General features: G+C 35.3%; 2 protein-coding genes across 2 annotated transcripts; both read left to right on the forward strand.

Annotated features, from left to right (window-relative positions):
- The first annotated feature begins 3,101 nt into the window (after positions 1-3,101).
- Positions 3,102-15,791, forward strand: LOC111064556. The gene is given in 4 exon segments (XM_022352304.2): positions 3,102-3,679; positions 13,411-13,515; positions 13,518-13,790; positions 15,100-15,791. Coding segments are annotated over 3 exon segments (870 nt in total). The 5' UTR covers positions 3,102-3,183; the 3' UTR covers positions 13,787-13,790; positions 15,100-15,791.
- Positions 15,792-17,709: 1,918 nt separating this feature from the next.
- Positions 17,710-20,754, forward strand: LOC120349521. Its single transcript, XM_039419895.1, has 2 exons — positions 17,710-18,863; positions 20,506-20,754. Exons 1-2 carry the CDS (start codon positions 18,429-18,431, stop codon positions 20,752-20,754), a joined length of 684 nt encoding a protein of 227 aa, XP_039275829.1. The 5' UTR covers positions 17,710-18,428.
- The last annotated feature ends 888 nt before the right edge of the window (positions 20,755-21,642 follow it).

Genomic DNA, 21,642 nt, shown 5'->3' on the forward strand with positions numbered 1-21,642 from the left:
GTTTTTTATATAAATCATGCATTTATATTGAAAATAAAGATGAATTTTGATTTTTATTTGCATAGGTCGATATAAAATGCAATAGGATGATATAAAATGAATTTGGTCTGAAACACTGTAAATTCATCTAAATTTTCATAATCTTACATTAAAATTCACCTATTATCTAAATACAGTGTCTGAGATGGAAATTACTGAGAGATTGCATTTATTGAAATGCTAATGAATTTTTAATATCGTAGTTACAGTGTCTAAGTTCGGTGAAGATAATCAGGAATTACCACTATTCAAATCATTACAGATAATTTGTTGAGTGAAACGTTTACAATCAAAAGCAACACGTAGGTTCTTCCTTCATGTTTTTTAACAATGAGATTGATTAGAGATTTGACTTGATTAGTAATAGATTCGATTCTAAATGAATCGATCCATAATCTATATACATAAAAGCGAAATGGCACCCACTCACTCACTGACTGACTGACTCACTCACACACTCACTCGCTCGCAGAACTGAAAATCTACCGGACCAAAAACGTTCAAATTTGGTAGATATGTTCAGTTGGCCCTTTAGAGGCGCACTAAGAACGAATTTGGAAAAATTCCCAAAGATACGTCCAAAATCTGCGTTTTTCCAGCGTTTTTTAGCGTTTTCTCAGCTTTATCGAGAACAAATGAACAGAAAATGTTCAAATTTAGTACAGAAGCTCAGCTAGGGTGTGATAATGTTGTGTTAGAAGGAATTTGCAATAACGTCCAAAAGATACGCCCAAAATTAGCGTTTTTTTGTTTTTTCTCAGATTATCGAGAACAAATGAAATGAAATTGTTCAAATTTAGTACAGAAGCTCAGCTAGGGTGTAATAATGTTGTGTTAGAGGGAATTTGAAATAACGTCAAAGATACGCCAAAAATCTGCGTTTTCTAGCGTTTTTTGTGCTTTCTCAGCTTCAGCGAGAACAAATGAACAGAAAATGTTCAAATTTACTACAGAAGCTCAGCTGGGGTGTAATAATGTTGTGTTAGAAGGAATTTGGAAGATACGCCCAAAATTAGCGGTTTTTTGCGTTTTCTCAGTTCTTTCATCAAGTTATAGACAGAAAATGTTCAAATTTGATACAGTGTTTTAGGTAGGGTCTAAAAATTTTGTGATGAGGTGACTTTAATATTTCATCAAAGATACGCCCAAAATCAGCGTTTTTCTCAGCTTTTCTGCGTTTTCTCAGTACTTTGAATTTCTGATGGAATGAAGCATGCTCAAATGAAAAATGCAAGCGAGCGAAGTGAGGCCGCTGATCTCATTTTTCGACGATCCAGTCAGGGGTCCAAGGGTGAAGCCCCCTGGCTAGACGGATATGGCGAGCGAAGCAAGCCTGACGACTAGTCAAGTATACATTCAAAAGACTCCAAACTTCGAAATAATAGGCTAATTGATGTAATTCATTCCGCTCAATCGAAGCACGGTATAATGACAGAATAAAACTTCTCAACTATGGGTACATTTATTGTATAACGGCAATAACTGTGCTAATAAGGTGTTCTAGGGCACTAGAATGAGCATTCTCACACAGTCACAATATTTTTCTACATTTTCCGCATACTAGAGCAATAATAATTGTAGTGCAATGGTATTGCGTGGTGAATATCTGCGTGCAAGGTCTCGCAAAACTCGCGAGCACCAGGTAGAAAGGAAGAGCCGAAGAGTGGACATCAGGTTCAAAGAATGAATAAGTACTAGCTTGTTAGTTGGTAAGTTGGAATAAGAAATGAGAGAGGCAGCAGAGTGAGAAGAGGAAGAAGGAATGAGAAAGGAAGCAGTGTGGGAAGGGGAAGAAGGAATGAGAGTGGGAGCAGAATAAGAAGGAGGAGTAGGAATGAGAGATGAAGAAGAGGAAGGAGAAGGAAGGATGAAGATAATGAAGGATAAGAATAAGAAGAATGAGAGGGAGAAGGAGAAGAAAAAGAAGAAGAAGAAGAAGAAGAAGAGAAGAAGAAGAAGAAGAAGAAGAAGAAGAAGAAAAAGAAGAAGTGAAAGAAGAGGCAATAAACTTATTAATATGGTACCTGAACACTTTCTGGTGAAAAATACTAAATATTCATCCATTAGGAATAAAGTTGAATGGATAAAATGACATTGTGTTAATGTATCTCACCTCATTCATGATTGATCTCCTTATCTTTTGTCACCTCCATTTAGATTTTAGTTTTAATTTCGGTTTTTTTCTCCAATCCCACCTCTACTGTTGTTTCTATTTTTTTATTATTGATCTATCAATGCAATTGTTCCTTCATTCTTCGTGTTAAGATTTCTAATATTGATGCTCGTTGCACAAACCTCTTGTTTTGCTCGGCAACGCCTATAAGGTTATGTTGAGGGAAATATATTTATTTCACGTCGATGATAAATTAGGTATTCAAATAGTATTTTTGTTTTGAAAATTTTATGGTAGTGCGGCGAAACAAGAATTGAAAATTTGAGAAGAAAAAGGAGAATAAGGTAGGAGGGAGAAGGGGAAAAAGAAGAGGAAGAAGGAAAATATAGAAAATGAAGAAAATGGAAGGAGGAAGAAGAAGAAAAGAATCAATAGAGAAAGAACAAAAATAGAAGAATATAGGACTAAAGTAAATTAGGAAGAGAATTAAGAAGAGGAGTAGAAATGTTTACTTTTGGAAATGTATCCAATGAAGTTGGCAAATAAGAAGAAGAAGAAGAGAAAGGGAGAGGAAAAGGAACAGAGAAAGGAGAAAAATGGGAGAAGAGACAAAAGTGATTAAGGAAGAAGAATAGAAGAAGAGACAAAAGTGAATAAGGGAGTACAATAAGAAGAGGAGTAGTAATGTTTACTTTTGGAAATGTATCTATTGTAATTGGCAAAGAAGAAGAAGAAGAAGAAAAGAGATGAAGATGAAAAGAAATAGAGGAAGAAGAAAAATTGAAAAGTAAATAAGGAAGAGTAATAAGAAGAGGAGCAGAATCAGAAATGTTTACTTTTGAAAGTGTAATGTAGCGGTGGCGGTGGCGGAGAGCCGGTTTGGGTAAGGAGGGAGCTGGAGCTGGACATTGATAGGGAGCTACTAGCAGCTGAGATAAAAGAGGCGGCGTCCGTGAGGTCGAGGCCATTTGCAGTCAGTCGTCGGCGAGAGTCACTTCTCTAGGTCACTAACACTACATCCAATCATCACCATGAGGAATACGGTTTGCGTGTTGATCGCGGCAGCGGCGCTCATCAGCTGTTCAGCCCTCGGCTCGCCCTTGGAGAAGGTCAAGGACGAGAACGAGCTGCAGCCCTCCACCGAGGAAACCCTCCTGCGCAAACTCAGCGCCAAGTGCAGCCAACGCGACACGGCGTCCTGCGTCATGCTCAAGCTGGTCTCCTACATGAACAGGCTACTAAAGAAGAACGACTTCGAGCTGACAGAGTCGCTAGTGATCACACAGACGTCGCCGGTGGTGGACGCGGCTCAGACGCCCTTGGCGAGGGCCTTCAAGGGTGACTCGGCCAGTGACGACGACCTTGCCGGACAGCTGGTCGCCGAGAAGCTGTGGGCCTACGTGCAGTCGCGCAGCCTCCGCTGGAGTGTCCTCCCCGAAGCTGATGTCGTCCTCTCTGCCGAGCCCGACCAACAGGGATCCCTCAACCTTGGCGTCTCACTTCGCGCCGGACGATCACTTGAGACCGGTGAGTAACTACTTCTCAATCAATATTCTCAATAAAGTCTTGAAACATGCTGCAGTGTAGCATGAAAATTACAATATTATTCCATTGATGATCATTTATGTGTGTGCTCATGGTGCTGCAGAAAAGTTCAGAAAATTAAAAAAGATCAATAATTAAAATTGATAGAAACTTGAAATAAAGTACCTGATCATTTGCAGTAGGATTGCTGATTTACAAAGGTTATTGAATTATGTAAAACCTCAAATTAGAAATATCGAAATTAATACGAAGATACATTGATAAATTCAAATTATTTATTTGCATTTTCATTCATTTACATAATTTTTGAATCCAATCAATTTGGATAAGTAATGTGTACTACTTCGTAGCGATTGACAAGGTCTGTAGAATTTGAGTTAGATTCAAGTATTTGGAATACAAATATAATATTATTTCTATTGATTATTAAGCATAGTTATCACAGTTATGAAAACGCTCAGGTTTGTTTCAAAAATGTTTCAAGTTTCTATAATGGGAGAAGCAAAATATTGGAATGGATGGAATATTCATAGTATTGAGTAGTAGTGACTTCTTGATTACTTTCATAAGTGTTGAGTATCTAAATTCTCTTGGATTTTGGTTTATTCAGAATTTCAAAAGTTTTTTAATAGATCAACTAAATAACATTGAATAGTGCATATTTGAATATTTTCGGTCTGTGTCTAAAAGTGACTAGTGTTTGTTTATATGAATGAGAAAAATTATAATAAATAATGAATAAAAACTATAAATATTCAAAAAGGTGTACTCGAACAAACTACTTCTGTTTATTCATATTCTAGTGTACTCGTTTTTAAAGTACAATAGAAGAATGTAGAAATGGCAAGTCAAATAATATGAGGCAGCAACGAATTCATAAGTCAAGCTTCAAGCCAATTAAATATGTTGCAAACGATATCCAAAGTTCATAATAATGATAATCGTTATATTCTTGAATTTGAAATTGTTGAATTTTACAATAAGATTGATTGATTAATCGATACGTCTCGTCAAATTGAGAAACTCAATAGCATCACTTTGATTTATACAATTTTCAACCCATCTTGTCATTCTGTACTATAGTGAGGTCCACGTTATAATGGCAGTGGATAAAGATAGAAGAGCAGCGTTGTCTGTTCTCTGCCCTAATTGATTATATTTCCACACTGTCAAAAACATATTTGGCATTGTTATGCAGCTAAAAAAGGACAGTACCACCTATTTTGTTGAATGATAGACAAGGATAGCAACATCAAAGTTAATCAAATACTGCCGTTATAACGTGGACCGCACTATAATTGTAATTGGCTGTCATGAGGAGTTTTTGACATATAATACTAGCTTTTGATTAGTATTACTCAATTAATTTAATTAATCTTGATTAATTTTGATTGAATACGAATACAGTGAATGCATTCAAGACAATAGGAAATATGCAATCTCTCATACTGATATTTCGGCTAAAATATTATTGAAATAAATAATATCATCATTATCTCATTAGGCACATTGCTTATTCTACTTTCCTAATTTTTAAATAGGTCAAGTTGAGAGATTCCTACGCATTTCTCCACTTCATTTCCCTGGAACTGGTTCTTCAAGTTCTCAAAAGCAGATGGATCCAGTTCATAGCTTTCCTTATTCCATATTTACCATTCAAGTTTCTACTGACCTGGCAAACTTGCGCTGACATATCATTAGCTTCAAGGTCGTCATTTCCAAACAAAGCTGCCTTTCCGGTTCCATCTAACAGGACTGTCAAATTGTCAGGTCCAGGTTCCCTGCTGTTTTGGGTCATTTGCACTTCATTTTTACCAGTCCGGTAATCGGATTCTTGGAATCACAGATGTGTGTTCCACTTGCATAAATTTTGCTGACAAGCTTCCACTAAGTACGTACACACAACTTCGCATGCAACTTTCAAATCAGTTCCTCTTAATGCGAAATGACCCCACATAAAGCATTCCAAATTATCATAATATCATCATGAATTGAATTTTTAAAAACACATCCACTGCCATGAATGTATTAGTCGGATATCAGAAAGTTAAACCAAGATTCCTTTCAATTATTGCACTTGTTACTTTTATCCTTGACACTATGGGAGATGAAATTATTTATTGGGACAATTGAATCCTTAATTATTACTATGAACGATTAAAAACCAAATTGATCATTCAGTGGATTTCAAATAATATTCACACAATTCTAAATCCATATCTAATGACAGAAGGATGACAAATTGATGGGTATATTCAACTTTTATCACAAATGAATCGTTTAGCAGGAAAAATTATCTCTGAAATTTCCAATTGTTCTGAGAAGAATCTGAATATTTTGGAACTTTTGCTATTTTCAAATTTATAGCTTGAAAAATTAGCACATAGGATATTATTTCATGGTTTACGCCCCCAAAACATTTCCAATCAAGAAGAACCTCATCCAAGTTAAAAATATCCAAGCCATTAGATCTCCCCCATCATAATTACAATCTCCTACATCCATAATAATATATCTCCTATTTACAAGGATTTTTGTTTGAAATAATTTAAATGATTTATTCCTAGTACTTGATATACTCTTATAATAGTGATAGTGATGATAAAAATAAACTGAATCTATGTATCGTACACTAAAACAGTGCAAGTGATTTACAACGATTTACTTCAACACCAACACAGATTGTTAAACATAGACTCAACAGATTCTTTTAACTTTCGATATAGTAAGATCTATATCTTAAACAAACTCCACTGTAACACATAATTCGAAATAGATACAAGTGTGAAAAATCTGAAGGTATGAGTCAACACTGTTTTGCCTTCAAGTAAGTCCTCTTACAATTTGCAGACAGTAGGCATCTTAGAATTTTGAAGCAGGGAATAACGTCACCTCATCCGTGTATTCGAATATTCCCATTTCCAGGTTAAACTAATTTGGTTTTGATAAAGTTAGATCAATCATCACTATAGAGTTGTAGTTATTGGAGGGGGTGTTTGTTCTCGATGAGTGTTTGTGCGAATGAGATTGAAGAGTACTCTAGAAGTCAGCTGTCAAGATGCGACTTGAGAGATGTGCTCAGGCTCAGCAGTAGGCAAGGATAGAGGAGGGAAGTGCACATCACTTAGAAAGTAATGGGTAGCTGACACTTTGATTTAGGGTCTGAAAAGTAGGATGACTTATTAAGCTGGCATTAACTGGCGATCCGGGACCAATCTATTAAAGTGGCGAATATTCATCCGAGGAGGAAGATCAGGTCGAGGCCTACACCTGTCTCGATAAAGATCGGACATTATCACCGCTGTTGAACTTTCTTTGACTCCTTAATTACGGCGACCCAGAAACAAGCAGTAGCCAAGTAATTTCAGAGTTCGGCCGAAACTATAATTCAAGCATCATCCATCGATGTAGGCCTACTACTCGTACTTAACAAACATTCCGGCTTCACTTTCTTATTACATCGGATGTAAACAGTTCTATGTCTATTTCTCCTATTCCTCTATTTCTCCTTGACCGCAACAACTATTTCAACTAGCTCAAGTATTCACTTCCAATATATTTTTGTGGTTTGACTACCCAAAAATTGCAAACCGTAATCAAAGGATTGTTTCAGAAGAGAGTGAGAGGGAAAGAGAGAGAATGAGAGACTGACAGAGAGGAGAAAGTAAGTGCAGATGCAATTCAGAGAGTATGGAATGTATAATATTATATTACATTCTATACTCTCTGCTGCAATTACTCTATGAGAATACTTGTTCAGCTCTATTCGTAGGTGATCATTGTCCTTATGGCGAAGATATGAAATTTCAGAAAGATATTCAAATAATGAGATGATAGAAAGTTAGAGACATAGGAAGGCTACTTGAAGAGTGCGGTCATTGTTTCCAAGTGTTGAGTCAGAAGCCTCAAAACTCATTAATTTATCAGTGATGATGTGCTGATAGATTTATTCAATATTCCATTCTGCACTGTTATGTGTTTAAAAGAGAATCGTAAGCTATACATACTGAATACACATCTAAACTGTGAAATATATTGATTATTGATCAGCATCAATAGGAGTCAATTCGAACTAGGTAATAGAATTGACATTGAACTAGGATAAATAAGTTGGAAACAAATAAAGAGAACTGTCAAGACTTATTTTTATGTAACTCATAACATTTTATGTTCACTAGAGTGAATAACTATTTTATATTGAAAATAATATATTGTTATAGGACATTAGAATAAAGAAAATGGAAGCCTTCATTTGGTCTACCTGAATAGAGATGCTAGCGACTGAATAATTCTGAAAGTATATATCATGACGTGATCCTCAGAGATAATGAGCGTAATAAAAGTTCAGATTCGTATTATGAACTTGATCGGTCAAATCTTCAAATGTAAGCAGTGGAATTTTAGTGTAGAAAATCGAAAGTGTGAAACCCAAATTATTCTGGAATGATTTATGATTGCTGAAGAAGGTAATTGAATTCATTTGCACTAAAACTAAAACAAACACCATATACGGTTAAATGAAAGTGAATCCGTTTTTCTTATTCACACACATCGGTAATGTTATATAAATGAGGAGGCCAAGTGAAACCGAAAAAACACGAATGAAAAGTGGCTAGCCAAATACAGCAATGGCCAAAACGAAATATAAGCCTAGAAGGATTAAGCTATTTCCTCAGGAAACAGAGCAACAAACTGCCAGCAAATTATCAGCATCAGCTGTGAACATCATAATTAATAATTCCGGCTTTAATTACTTTCACCGGTTTGATTCGGTCCGGCGGTCAAAACTGACCGGAGCGACCAGTGACTGACCAGTCACAGACCACTTGAGAGCAGAACAGAGCATCCAAGCTGGAGAAAGGTCTGTACTTGCTTATAAGTACTGTACATTCACAATCCAATTATTAAGATTTCAGCTACATCACGCTATCAAGTCATTTAAATTTCAAGCATAAGTGGTGTCAGAAGGATATTCATAACAAGAAAGTGGAAAGACTGATCAACATTACCAATCATTCCTAATATTTCACAACTTTCCGGAACGATCTTTGAAATTTCTAGGGTGCGTTCAAGTTTAATGGTTACGGATATCAAGAATATTCAGAAAAACATGTGTATCTCCATGATTTCATAGACATCAAGAGGCTAATCGATGATAAAAAATGAATTTCCTGTAATAACTCTGTTCAAATGAGTCTAATTCAAAATTTATCTATTGTATCAATGATACCGATTACAATAATTGTTTCTCAAAATTATTCAGGGAAGACCAACAGGGTCAGCCGAAAACTGTTCCTCTCCAACTGTTTAGGAAGCATACCAAATCTAGTAAATAGAATAAAAGTGAAAAGATAGGTTAAATCCGGATTTATGATTGATTATCATTTCGATACTCATCACTGAAGAGAATTTCAAGACGCTAGAGGAAATAATCGTTTGTGGAAGAGTATTATAGCAATGATTTTAGGAAAGACATTGAAGCTGTCAGGAAATTGATATCTCACTGTGCTAGAGCAACATTTGTAAGATCACTGACGTACTGACGGGTAGTGAGTGACAGAAGAAAAAATCACAAAAATACACAGTAAATAAAATGTGTTGCATTTCACTGAAGAATGAGTGCAAGAAGAAAAATGTCATCATGATTGAAGCATGAGAATGTTTGGCGGCAAAGTTGCAGATTGATTGAGAGTTCCCAATTAATGTTTATAACATGAAATTTCATGGTGAGACGGATGAGTTGACCCGTATACACTTGTCCAGGAGAAAACGCAGCCTATCATTACTTCCTCACTTCTATCTGCCAGTCGGCCCAAGTGCAATAAGGATAAGTTTGCCAGACGAAAAAATAATGGTGAGAGAGATTTCGCCTATCTTCGGCTGGAATGAACCCATCAATCTAGAGTAGTGTCTTTTGATTTGTGGCCAGGCAGGCACATGATGGGAAAGCAGAAAAATAATTACGATCTGAGATCTCACTTGGATTGAACGATCCAAATCATCAAAAAAGCGACTCACGATTAGAATTATTATAGTGAAGCATCCATTTGGAACGACGTGATGAAAGTTATAAATAATACAACCTTGACCACCGTATGTGCGATCATTAGTGGTGTGTTCTGGTTTCGCCTTCTGAGATTGATGAATTCTCAGTGTGTTGAGTACCGGTCTCTTGGTATGGTGATATTGCACTAGGTACAATAAACTCGTCGCTCATATAGTAATGATCTTTGAAGTTTCAACTATTGATTTTCAATCATTAAAAAAAAATCAATTTGAACTTCTGCATCGTTGAGACGAGTGCTTGATACAACTATCATTCCAATTTCGAATATCCTAGTTCATTGAACTTCCCATTCAGAAGTCCCATCACATTTACTTAAATGGCTAAAGAGATTGGAATTAATATTGCATACAGATATAGAAATTACATTATGTTGCAAATGATGCTTTTCCTTTTTTCTTGTTGAACCGTAAATAATAGAAAATATCCAGTGAGGGATTTGTAAAGTGATGCCTGGACATTCAATAGAAAATAACTAGTTCATGATTTTTAATAATGAAAATCTGTAGAAGCTTCAATGTTTGAGAAATTACGAATTTTTTCTATCTGCCAATGATCACATATCCCTTTTTTGGAGTTATATTCTCACATAAATCATGAGAAAGAATAAGAATTTCACTGATAAGGTAAATGGTGGTTCTCAAAGGGGAACAGTTCATCCAATGAATCATTTGCTTGAAAATATTATTTATTGGAAATTTCATCACAGTACATGAAACCCAATAGTCTTGAAGGTTGAAGAGATACTTATAAATCCAGAAATTCTTTCGGGTTTATTAGAGATTCTTGATGCATGAACAATGTAACGCACATAATACAATCAGAAAATCAACATGTACCCACAACATAACTGCATAGCACACAATGAACCAGTAAGGCACAATATTCAGTTAGTATTGGCAGCAGCCCAGTATCAGAGATGGCATCAGTAGATTGAAAAGTCAGATTAGATGTGACCTGCGTTGGTGTGTGTGGGCTGGTTGTGTATTACACCTTTCTCCTTCAATCTAGTAAGTGAGATGACCGTAAAAAGCAGGTCGGAATTCCGATGCCGCCAAAAGTCACGACGATGTCTGTTGACCGTACGTGATGGTGCGTCCGTCGTCCGCCTCTGATAATGGAAATGGACTTGGCAGGGAAATGCGGCTGTGAGAGATTCACAAATGTGTATGCGATGTCGCGGCGAAAGGGCTTTCTCGCGCGGGTCGCCGATCGCCGCACGCGTGTAGGCTGAAGGCTGAGCCACACAACAAAACAGCTACCATGAAAAACGTCACGTTTGTAACCTGCATCTCACGTACACGCCTACCTCTATCCTTTATCCTGCCCACTGCCATATTCAATGGCTTTCTTATGTTGTTTTTCATTTACTTTCAACCACTTGTAGATCATCAACTTTGAAGACAAAGCTGCTGCTATCTGATAGCTGAGCTGCTTCCGGTTCCGCTTACACAAAAGCTCTTTCGCATTCATTCGTAGCCTTTCTTTTTCTCACTCTCTCTCCCTTTCCCGCCAGATTCATATTTGATTAGTTGCTTGTGTTATCGTACAAGTAAAAGCTCACTCGCACATGCGTGGAAATGGGATCAGGCTACTTTCCTATGCTCGTAAATAGAAAAAGTATGAATTTGCTTCAGGTCATATTAAAATCATTCAAGAGCTGACACCAAAAAGCCCTTCATTACAAACTGATGGTTCACTGATAAACTCGAAATAATTTTTTTCTTATATACAACCATAGATAAAATATTGCTCATGCCATCTTTTCTCTTCAATACAACTTGAATAGGAATAGAGGCTAATAATAGCTTATTAAGAATAAGAATGGCTTCTTTTATAAGAATAGAGGCTACCATATAGCAACAATAATTAAATTCCATGGTAATTTCAATTGCCGGTAATGACAGGTCTGTAGAAGTGATAATGATATAACAAAAAATAAATTCTAATAATGACGATGGTATAATATTCTCCATCGTAGATGATTATTATGGATGAACTCACTATTGTGAATTTCAAAATTATATAATATACATAATCTATCTCTAGCTAGAGAAATTCCAATGTCAGATTCTTTACGAATGATAACCACTGATTGGACCTCGTTTCTCTTGCATCTCGTTTTTCAAGCACAATGTTTTTTATCCTTTCTTATGTTGTTTTTCATTTACTTTCAACCACTTGTAGATCGTCAACTTTGAAGACAAAGCTGCTGCTATCTGATAGCTGCTTATATCATTATCACTTCTATTGGAGAAAAAGCTTCAATGAAAATTCATTGTTTTTATTCACAATAATTGGAGAAAGTGTGATGATTTGCAATACTAATCAACAGCAACAATCTATACATCTGTCCTTTGGCCTCATTCCTCTACTGGAATCCTGAAATTGTACTCTAGAAAAATAATTATGTTCAAATTTAATTAGATAATGTCTAACAGGTATCCCGTTGACCAGAGGCTGTAAAGTTACAAGAAGTGGGTACCCTACACCGAATATGGTGTTCTAGTACAACAATAATTGGACGCGAAAGAACAGTTCCCAGTGTTTAAATTCTAATGACCGGTCTTCTTTTGGTCCCGTATCACACTTTTCAGTCGAACGTCTCAAAAGTGGAATACCTAATTTGACGTTTCCGTCTTCTATCGATGCCTCCAAGAAAGCTGTCATTATCATCACGGAAGTTATCGGCCCTCAAGTTATATTCCCTCCCGAGAGAGTGGAGAATCAAGTTATGATTCTTGTTTCTTAATCTGATTACTAGTTTGAAATAATTTCTACTACTAACTTACTTATTGATCAGGAGATCAGACCTAACAGTCTGATTGAGAGCCTATGTATGAACAGAGAATAGGTTATAGGATAAAGGAATTCTACGTTATGGTATGAGATAGGGTACAAACACAACGGTCAGGTCGATATGTAGATTTCAGCTTACTATCGACCTTCTATAGCTCATCTATTATAACTCCTATAATGTTTACACAGCTGTTTAGTGGCATCGATCATCGTCGCGACTTAGGCATATTTATGCACCATCTCGATTTAAACGGAGATTTATTTTCAGTTAGTCGTTTAAACCCGGAATGTAACACATTATAATAAATGCAACCATGCCTACATGTAATCATAGATTAGCGTTAAACGTAGATTGTGAACATGGCTCATATTTGATCTGTTCGCACCTTTGAAGTGTGGAATGCATCTATTCTACAAGTTAGTATTTTCAATAATATTATAATCCAAACTTAAAGGCCCGGTTGCTCAAAATCCTGTTGAATTTTAATCATGATTGAATGCCAAGAGAGCCAATCAGAGAAGCCTTCTTCTCAGAAAATACTTCTCTGATTGGTTCTCTTGGAGTTAAATCATGATTAAAATTCAACAGGCTTTTGTGCAACCGAGCCTTATTCTGCACTTATTCATGGCCATTTATAGTGATGCCATTGTATCTATAAATAATCGGCTATGACTTATTTCATTAGTCAATTTTCCCAACTCCCTTGTTGATCATTTCATGAAATTGGTGAAAGTTTATGATTATGTATCTTGTTTGAATGTTGTCTGACTTCTCCATTCTTGTTGTGTTATGGCTATGTGAATTTTGTTTGAATGTTCTCTGACTTTTCCAATTTTTTTGTTGTCTCAGGACGTGGAAAAATGAAGAACCTTGGACCCCTGGTGGCCGCCGGTATGATGAAGATCGGAATGGTGGGAGTGTTGGCTTTCAAGGCGCTGGCTCTGTTGGTTGGAAAGCCCTTCTGGTGAGCAAGTTGGCGTTCCTGTTGGCAGCCGTCATCGGCCTCAAGAAGCTGTTCAGCCAGCAGAAGCACGTGACCTACGAGGTGGTGACTCACCCGCACCACTCGCACAGCCACGCTCCCGAGATCCATTCGTCCGGCCATGACTCGTACAGCTCCGGATGGGGCCGCAGTCTCCCTCTGCCCCTCGCCGCCGCCGCCCCCATCAACGCCCCCAGCGACGCTCACCAGATGGCCTACAGTGCGCAGGCGCCCAAACAATGAACATGTAAGTTGTCACACAGAGTTCAATTAAAACCCCATAGACCCGATTACAACAAAACGTAAACTTGGTTTGAGCAACCTTGATTCTTACCCTGCAAATACCCCTAATAATGAACCAATTTTAACTGATCTACTGGTTGCTCCCAACTAACGCTCAAACTCATACAGAGTTCATCCTTGGGCCCAATTACAACAAAACGTAGACTTGGTTTGAGCAATCTTGATTCTTACCCTACAAATAGCACTATTAAAGAAACAATTTAAACTGATCAACTGATCGCTCCCAACCAACGCTCAAACCTAGTTTTAATTTTTGATGAAATCAGGCCTTAGTAAGATACACGTTATCATGTCAGTGAGAATGATAGGACGCAGTACCAGTCCTAATTACAATACAGCAATACCAGTGTTTAGTTACACCCTAAGGCCAAGTTACAGCAAAACGTAAAATTCGTTTGAGCAACCTTGATTTTTACCCTAAAAACTCCTATTACAGAATCAATTGAAAATCATGTGATCACCCCCAACTAACGCTCAACACTAGTTTTAGATTTTGGTAACGTGAACTTGGTTTGAGCAGCCATGATTCTTAAGCTACAAAACCCCCAATGTGAATACAGAACCAATTTAATATAATCTGATTGCACCCAACTAACGCTCAACCCTATTATTGGTTTTTGGTGAACTCAGGCCTTAGTGTGATTCACGTTATAGTCAGTGGAAACGAGTTGCCAAGTTTCATATTTGCTCCGCCTCCTATAGTAGATAGCATGATTCAACTCATCCCGGTATACTTGATATATAGTATTAATTTTTGATCTTGTTAATGATGATGCTGTTTAATGTTTATCAGTCAAGGCGAGGCTGAGGCTCATGTCCTGAATAAAAATGAATTATTTATAGTTGTGAGCAGATTTTTTCTAGAAAAAGATCTCACTTTCTATAAGTCTCTGGTCACATATGGATATAATCAAAGGAAAGTGCTAAATGGTTAGTGCCGAATCTACTGACTTACATTCTAGAATTCCTATTTTTCGTCCTCTAGAATTAGGATACTTTGGAAATAATTTGACAAATGGATAAAGTTACAAAACAGAAAAGATTTTCATTGCTTCTACTTATTTACTAAATCAACATTCAACTGAAAAAAAATGTGATAGCCAAATATCTTTTCAACGGCCGTTTTATTTGCTTGTTTGTTTTATGTCTTGGAAACCTACTCAAGAATTAGGCTACTTTGAGAATAAGAATTTACCGTATATTGTAATTGAAAAAAATACCGAAGAGTGATTTTTGTTTGTTATTTGTTTCAGATTGACACCAATATAACCTCATGACTTTAGTGGCTCCATCGCTGAGCCACGCTTGATACCAAATACAACGGATAATCTATCTCTAAGAAAGCTGTCAGGCTTGATGTGCCAGTGCGTGATGCCGCGTGCGAATAGCATGTTCGTATCTGTGATGCATCAAACTCAAGAAATTAGCTTGAGGTATATCATAGCATTATTATTCTGACTATGCAAGGCTGGAATACTGTACTGTCTATAAAACTATACGGTAACTAGCATTTATTGGAGTGCAGACTTTCAATTCAGAACAGATCAAATTTATTTATCTTCTCTATGTTTAGAGACCGTACAGTAACCCATTCCTCAAATCTTACTAGACTGCATTCTTCTGCATAAATCCTGCAGTTGAAACCCTATACTTATTATTATTGTTAATTGCTGCAAGTTATGCAGCTTTCCCCCACCTTCTCAATCCTTAAACGGATTGTTATGATAACGTTTTATGTTATTTTTGTATGTCTTTTGTTAGACCATGTGTATATTAATTGATAACTGTAGCAATCAAATTTTCTATTTATTTTTGTTAATTTATTCTTATTTATTCCGCATTAAAACCTCAGGGTATCTGAATAGATAAGTATGTATATTTGTAGTACAAAGTATGACTATCTTTCAGATATTATTTAATGTAAATAAAAATACATTTTCAAATACATAGTGTGTTGGTTCATTTAAAATTTGTTAAGTTATAATTTAGGTAACTTTAGAACTTAGGCATATTACATCGAGTAGTATTGAAATTGGACTAAATATTAGAATTGGAATTAGAATCGAAATCCTAAGTGGGTATTCCCTACTACCATTACCCATTCTCCTCCCTACTATGCAGGGGATGGGAGACTGGAGGGAATGATAAGTGCAGGTTAAAAAAATGTGTGTTATGTGATTACCTACTTTTTATCTCTCGCTCTCTCTCCTCCTCTAACCTCCCTAAGGTAAAGTAACCTAGTCATACCTTTTCCTATAGTGAGGTTCACGTTATGGCAATGGTATTGCTATCCTTGTCTTTGAATATTATTCAACAAAGCGGATAGCGCTATCTCTTTCTCGCTTTGCTCTGTTGCCAGATCGTCTTTTAACAATGTAGAATTAATAGTTAATTGACAAAATATTTCATTTTAATTATGAAAATTCATTATGAAATTATTGAAAAATATAATTTCTTGCTTAAAAAATATAATTGATTATTTTAAACGAAAATGAACAGTTAATATTACAACAATAAACCTGTATCAGCTACCGTCTATAGAAAGCATTGACAACACAGAGGTTCGGCAACGTTGTTCTCCTATCTTTCTCCACTCCTATTATAACGTGGACCTCACTATAGGAGAGAAAACCCAAGTGAATCTACGACTATAAATAATTAATTAATATTATGATAATGTATGAGGCTTGCCACTAATGGTGGGACATGCATGATAAACATGTGTGTTCAGTACATGAAAGTTTATCATGCACACACCCATGTTCATCAGGCATGTTTTGTCATCAGCGAGAGGCTTACAAATTGCTCATAACAATAAATAAACCACTTGGAAATTAAAAATTGTAATAATACAAAAATAATTTCAGCTCAAACAGAACAGCGAAGAAAAAATAAACAACAATAAATCTAAGATATAAAAATTTTGCTCGAAGCCTTTCGCTGTGATGATAGCCTACAATAATATTATAACGATTAAATATAAAAAGACTAAGAAATTGTCCAAAACCTAGTCTTTTTATTTAATATGAATATACACCACAATATCAACTTCTCAACTACACAAAAAGTGAATATATGACAATGTATACAGACATGTTCATCATGCATGTCCTGTCGTTAGTGGCCAGCCTATGCCTTGCTTGGAAGTAAGAAAATAATGATAATTATTTTTTCACATTACTCAACTTAGTTGGTTAGGTTAGTTACCCTTTCAGAATCATTGCTACATGCAACATCTTCATTGGTACTCATTACATCAAAATTGAGAAAAAATGATTATCGTACTCTAAATATATAAAATTAGTGAGAAGATTAATAATATTCATAATTTACTTGAATTACGCGCTTTAAACATGTATAAAACAACTGATACATGTATTGTTATAAAACAATTATAAAGGACAAATTAAATTATAGGAATCATTATCTTAACATAAGGATTTGATTGGAAAGGAAAAGCTGTTATGAGATGAAACAAAATTATCAGGTACTGAGGTAGGTGTGAGATAGATATAGGAGGGTGATAGGGATTACCAGGTATGTAGAACAGGCCAAGTTGAGAGGCTAGACAAAATAGCCTGGGAAATTGATCTAAATTTAAATGAGTAGAATAAATCCTGTATTGTTTCAACCATGGAGGATGATACAGATCAATAAGATCATCTAAGATCTACTTTTTCAAGTCATTCCTCAATAATATTATTTACGGTATTTAAAAAAAAACTTTTCTGAAGAAGTTCGAAGCGGAAATATCTTTTCAGGAGTTATCACCTATGATCATACTAAGTCATCGATATACCTACAAAATATGAAATAGAGATCACAGAGGTATTATTGAAATAAATACACAAACAAATCAGTATTCATTAATATAATTCTATAACATTGTATTTATTAAAGTGTAAGATTTAAATATAAAACACAATTACTAAAGTGTAAAATTTTAAAAAATTGTGACAAAAAAGAGATTTACAATTCAGTCTTACAAGATCAATAATAAGCATTTATTAACATAATTCTATAATATTGTATTATTTAAAAAAGGAGGATTTACAGACAAACATAAAAATTTTAAACATTCCCACAATTACTAAAGTGTACAATTTTAAAAAATTGTGACAAAAAGAGATTTACAATTCAGTCTTACAAGATCAATAATAAGCATTTATTAACATAATTCTATAATATTGTATTATTTAAAAAAGGAGGATTTACAGACAAACATAAAAATTTCAAACATTCCCACAATTACTAAAGTGTACAATTTTAAAAAATTGTGACAAAAAGAGATTTACAATTCAGTCTTACAAGATCAATAATAATTATTTTCTAAAAACTAATTACAGTACTAATTAGTACTAAAACTAATTCATCCATAAGAAAATAGTATCATACATACACACATCTTTTATTCTTACTTTAAAAATGAATAATTCTAATACAGAAGAAGGAGGAACAATAAAGAAGCAGAATGAGCTGATGATACTGCCTGAATAGATTGACTAATAATGGATTATGAATGTAAAATGGATAATGATAATGATACGCGTATGTGAGGATTATCTCTGTAATAGTATCAGCGATGTTGACATTTGGTGTGAACAAGGGAATTGTGGTGACAGTTATTGAGAGTAATAATCAATACACGATGGAGAATTTGAAACCGCCACATCCTTTGTCGTTCGAAGGAAGCTTGTCTAACAATTTTGTGAAATGGAAAAAGCAATATCTCATTTATTCTACGGCGGCAGGAGTAACTTCAAAATCAGAAGAAGTTCAGGTGGCTGTTCTACTGCATTGTTTGGGGCCTGAGGCACAGGAACGACTTGATACTTTGGGACTGACGGTCAAAGAAAATGGTGATTGGAAATTGATTCTACAGAAATTGGAGGACTACTGCCTTCCGAAATCAAACGAAAGTGTGGATCGCCACATATTTTTCAGTCGTAATCAACATGATGGCGAAAGTTTTGATGAGTTTTTACTTGAGCTCAAAAAACTAAGTTCAAGTTGTAATTTTGGATCACAAATAGAACATTTAAAAATCGAACAAGAAATTTTCATAAATAGGTCTTTGGTAACTATAAAAGAGATCTACACGGTAAGGATTTCAAAAGGGAAGTGCTGCTCTTTTCTCTAAGCTTTTAGGCTAGACCTTGCTTCTCAGAATCTCGATGTAATCATTTGCATAAAAATTTGCCATTGGTAGAACGCTTGTGACGTAAACATGACGTCAGTGGCAAGCAGTAGAATACAATTCCTTTAATTACAATAATAATTTAATTTAGGTAATCCTTAAAACTGCTTAATCTTATAGACATAGTTTCTCTCATACAATGTACACGTGCTAGTGTAACTGATAAGGCAGGGTTGGTGTCTGATAATAGATTAACATGTGTTGCTTTCAAACGATCACCGTCTTGGTGCTATTTCTATGCACTGTGATTGGTTTAGACCTACCAAGAGATTTAATTACCATGTGGTTCAGTTGAATTAAATTATTAATAAATTAATATTCTTGTACAATTTTTATTAGGTTTGAGATTATTATAATTAATTTCTGCCGTTTTATCAATAATAGAATTTCATGCTATGACCTATTTAGTTACAATAAGACCTGACACATAATACAATTTCTTAAATAATAAATAATTTCAACAATAATACATACATTTTATTTTTTATTTTGAAATTCTTGATCCTTTATTGATAGTTTTATAATTTTTAGGAATGATATTTTACCTTGCATGAGAACCGGTATGATATTTGACAATGCATTGAATCAGTCAGCTGCGTTCGAACTGTTTTAAAAACATCTGATCGATAGTAAACAAGTGTAACTCAAATCGGTGAGCGATTCATAAATAATTTGTGCTTTATTTGCAAAATAATTATAATTTTATTGAATAATTTTCCTAGAAAAATATTCAGTACAGAACGGTACTCTTATCTAATATACAGTTATTGATAAGTAAGCTTTATCGCTCGGTCGCTAACTATTCCTTTAGCAAATTCTTTCATTTTAAAAGGTAATCACAATTTTTCTCTCTCTCATGAGATCTATTTGAAAAATTCATCACATACAGAAGAAGGAGGAACAATAAAGAAGCAGGATGAGCTGATGATACTGCCTGAATAGATTGACTAATAATGGATTATGAATGTAAAATGGATAATGATAATGATACGCGTATGTGAGGATTATCTCTGTAATAGTATCAGCGATGTTGACATTTGGTGTGAACAAGGGAATTGTGGTGACAGTTATTGAGAGTAATAATCAATACACGATGGAGAATTTGAAACCGCCACATCCTTTGTCGTTCGAAGGAAGCTTGTCTAACAATTTTGTGAAATGGAAAAAGCAATATCTCATTTATTCTACGGCGGCAGGAGTAACTTCAAAATCAGAAGAAGTTCAGGTGGCTGTTCTACTGCATTGTTTGGGGCCTGAGGCACAGGAACGACTTGATACTTTGGGACTGACGGTCAAAGAAAATGGTGATTGGAAATTGATTCTACAGAAATTGGAGGACTACTGCCTTCCGAAATCAAACGAAAGTGTGGATCGCCACATATTTTTCAGTCGTAATCAACATGATGGCGAAAGTTTTGATGAGTTTTTACTTGAGCTCAAAAAACTAAGTTCAAGTTGTAATTTTGGATCACTCAAGGACAGTTTAATCAAAGATCGCGTTATCAGTGGCATCAACAATGTGAACTTAAAAGAGAGACTACTAAAGGAGGAGAATTTGAACTTGGAAAAAGCAGTAGAAATTTGTAAATTGTTTGAGTTGTCAGCTCAACAGCTGAATACTTTACAGAATTCTACAACAGTGGAGGGAGTTAATGTGGTGAAAAAGACTTTTTCCTACAGTCACCTTGGAAAATGGCCATTCCTGCACTGATTAACTGATTACAGAACGCAAAGAATCACTTTTCCGCTCTAGTGCGGGAAAAAATTTTTCTGCACTCCAGATTGTCCAACTTGATATCAATTTTGAGAAACGTTTGTAAAGTAGCCAAAAGTCTATATGCTCTTGAAATCATGTTGGCAACAGTGACAATCACTCGCTTTGACAATTTGCTTTTAGGTTATACTGGTAGATATTATAGCAATCAATAATCAATCAAAAAGTGTCATGTCAAAATTCATCGTTGCATTTATAAAATATACGGTAATAGAATAAAATAATAATTCACCATAATGAATTAAGAAGTTCTTCACACAACCACACATCCATTGATATTGGATAATATATCTTCAACGTTATAAAATATATAGGGTAAGTTTTCCGTAGGCCTACACAGCTAAAATGCTATAATAACTTCTATAATAATTGGTGTTACTAAAGTACCGTATTAACCCTTAGTTGCACAATGGGTACCACAAGACCCAAACCATATTATCACATCTGCTCAACTCCAAATTAATTCTGCATCATTGGGATGTTGTTCCTTTTGATCCCCAAAGCATGGTAAACCAGCTAGTTCAAGAACTGTCCGCTAGAGTTCAGTTTTAATCAAAGTGGTACTCTTCTTTTCTGTAGCTCTATGCATTAGGTGATCGAGTGAAACAGTTGATTTTGAAAGTGCTTGAAAAGTTTGAGATTATTCGGGAAAAATATTGAGAGTTCATTATTGTCTGCTTTAATTTTATTTCTGACGTTAGTTGTTTGTAAATTTGAAGAATTGAATAGTTATCGATGAAAAACAGTTTGTTCCTTCCTGTACCCATTGTGCAGTCCGGTCACCGGTCAGACATGAATGAAGTTGCCAGGTTATGTTTGTAGGTT

The sequence above is a fragment of the Nilaparvata lugens genome, chromosome 1, assembly GCF_014356525.2.
Source record: "Nilaparvata lugens isolate BPH chromosome 1, ASM1435652v1, whole genome shotgun sequence".
In the NCBI taxonomy this organism is placed as follows: domain Eukaryota; kingdom Metazoa; phylum Arthropoda; class Insecta; order Hemiptera; family Delphacidae; genus Nilaparvata; species Nilaparvata lugens.

Bases quoted from the DNA above. Each gene is read 5' to 3' on its own strand.
- LOC120349521 (XM_039419895.1), top strand. From the start codon at position 18,429: ATGTTGACATTTGGTGTGAACAAGGGAATTGTGGTGACAGTTATTGAG. The intron at 18,864-20,505 runs TTTGGATCACAA...TCAAGTTGTAAT, and splicing joins AACTAAGTTCAAGTTGTAAT to TTTGGATCACTCAAGGACAG.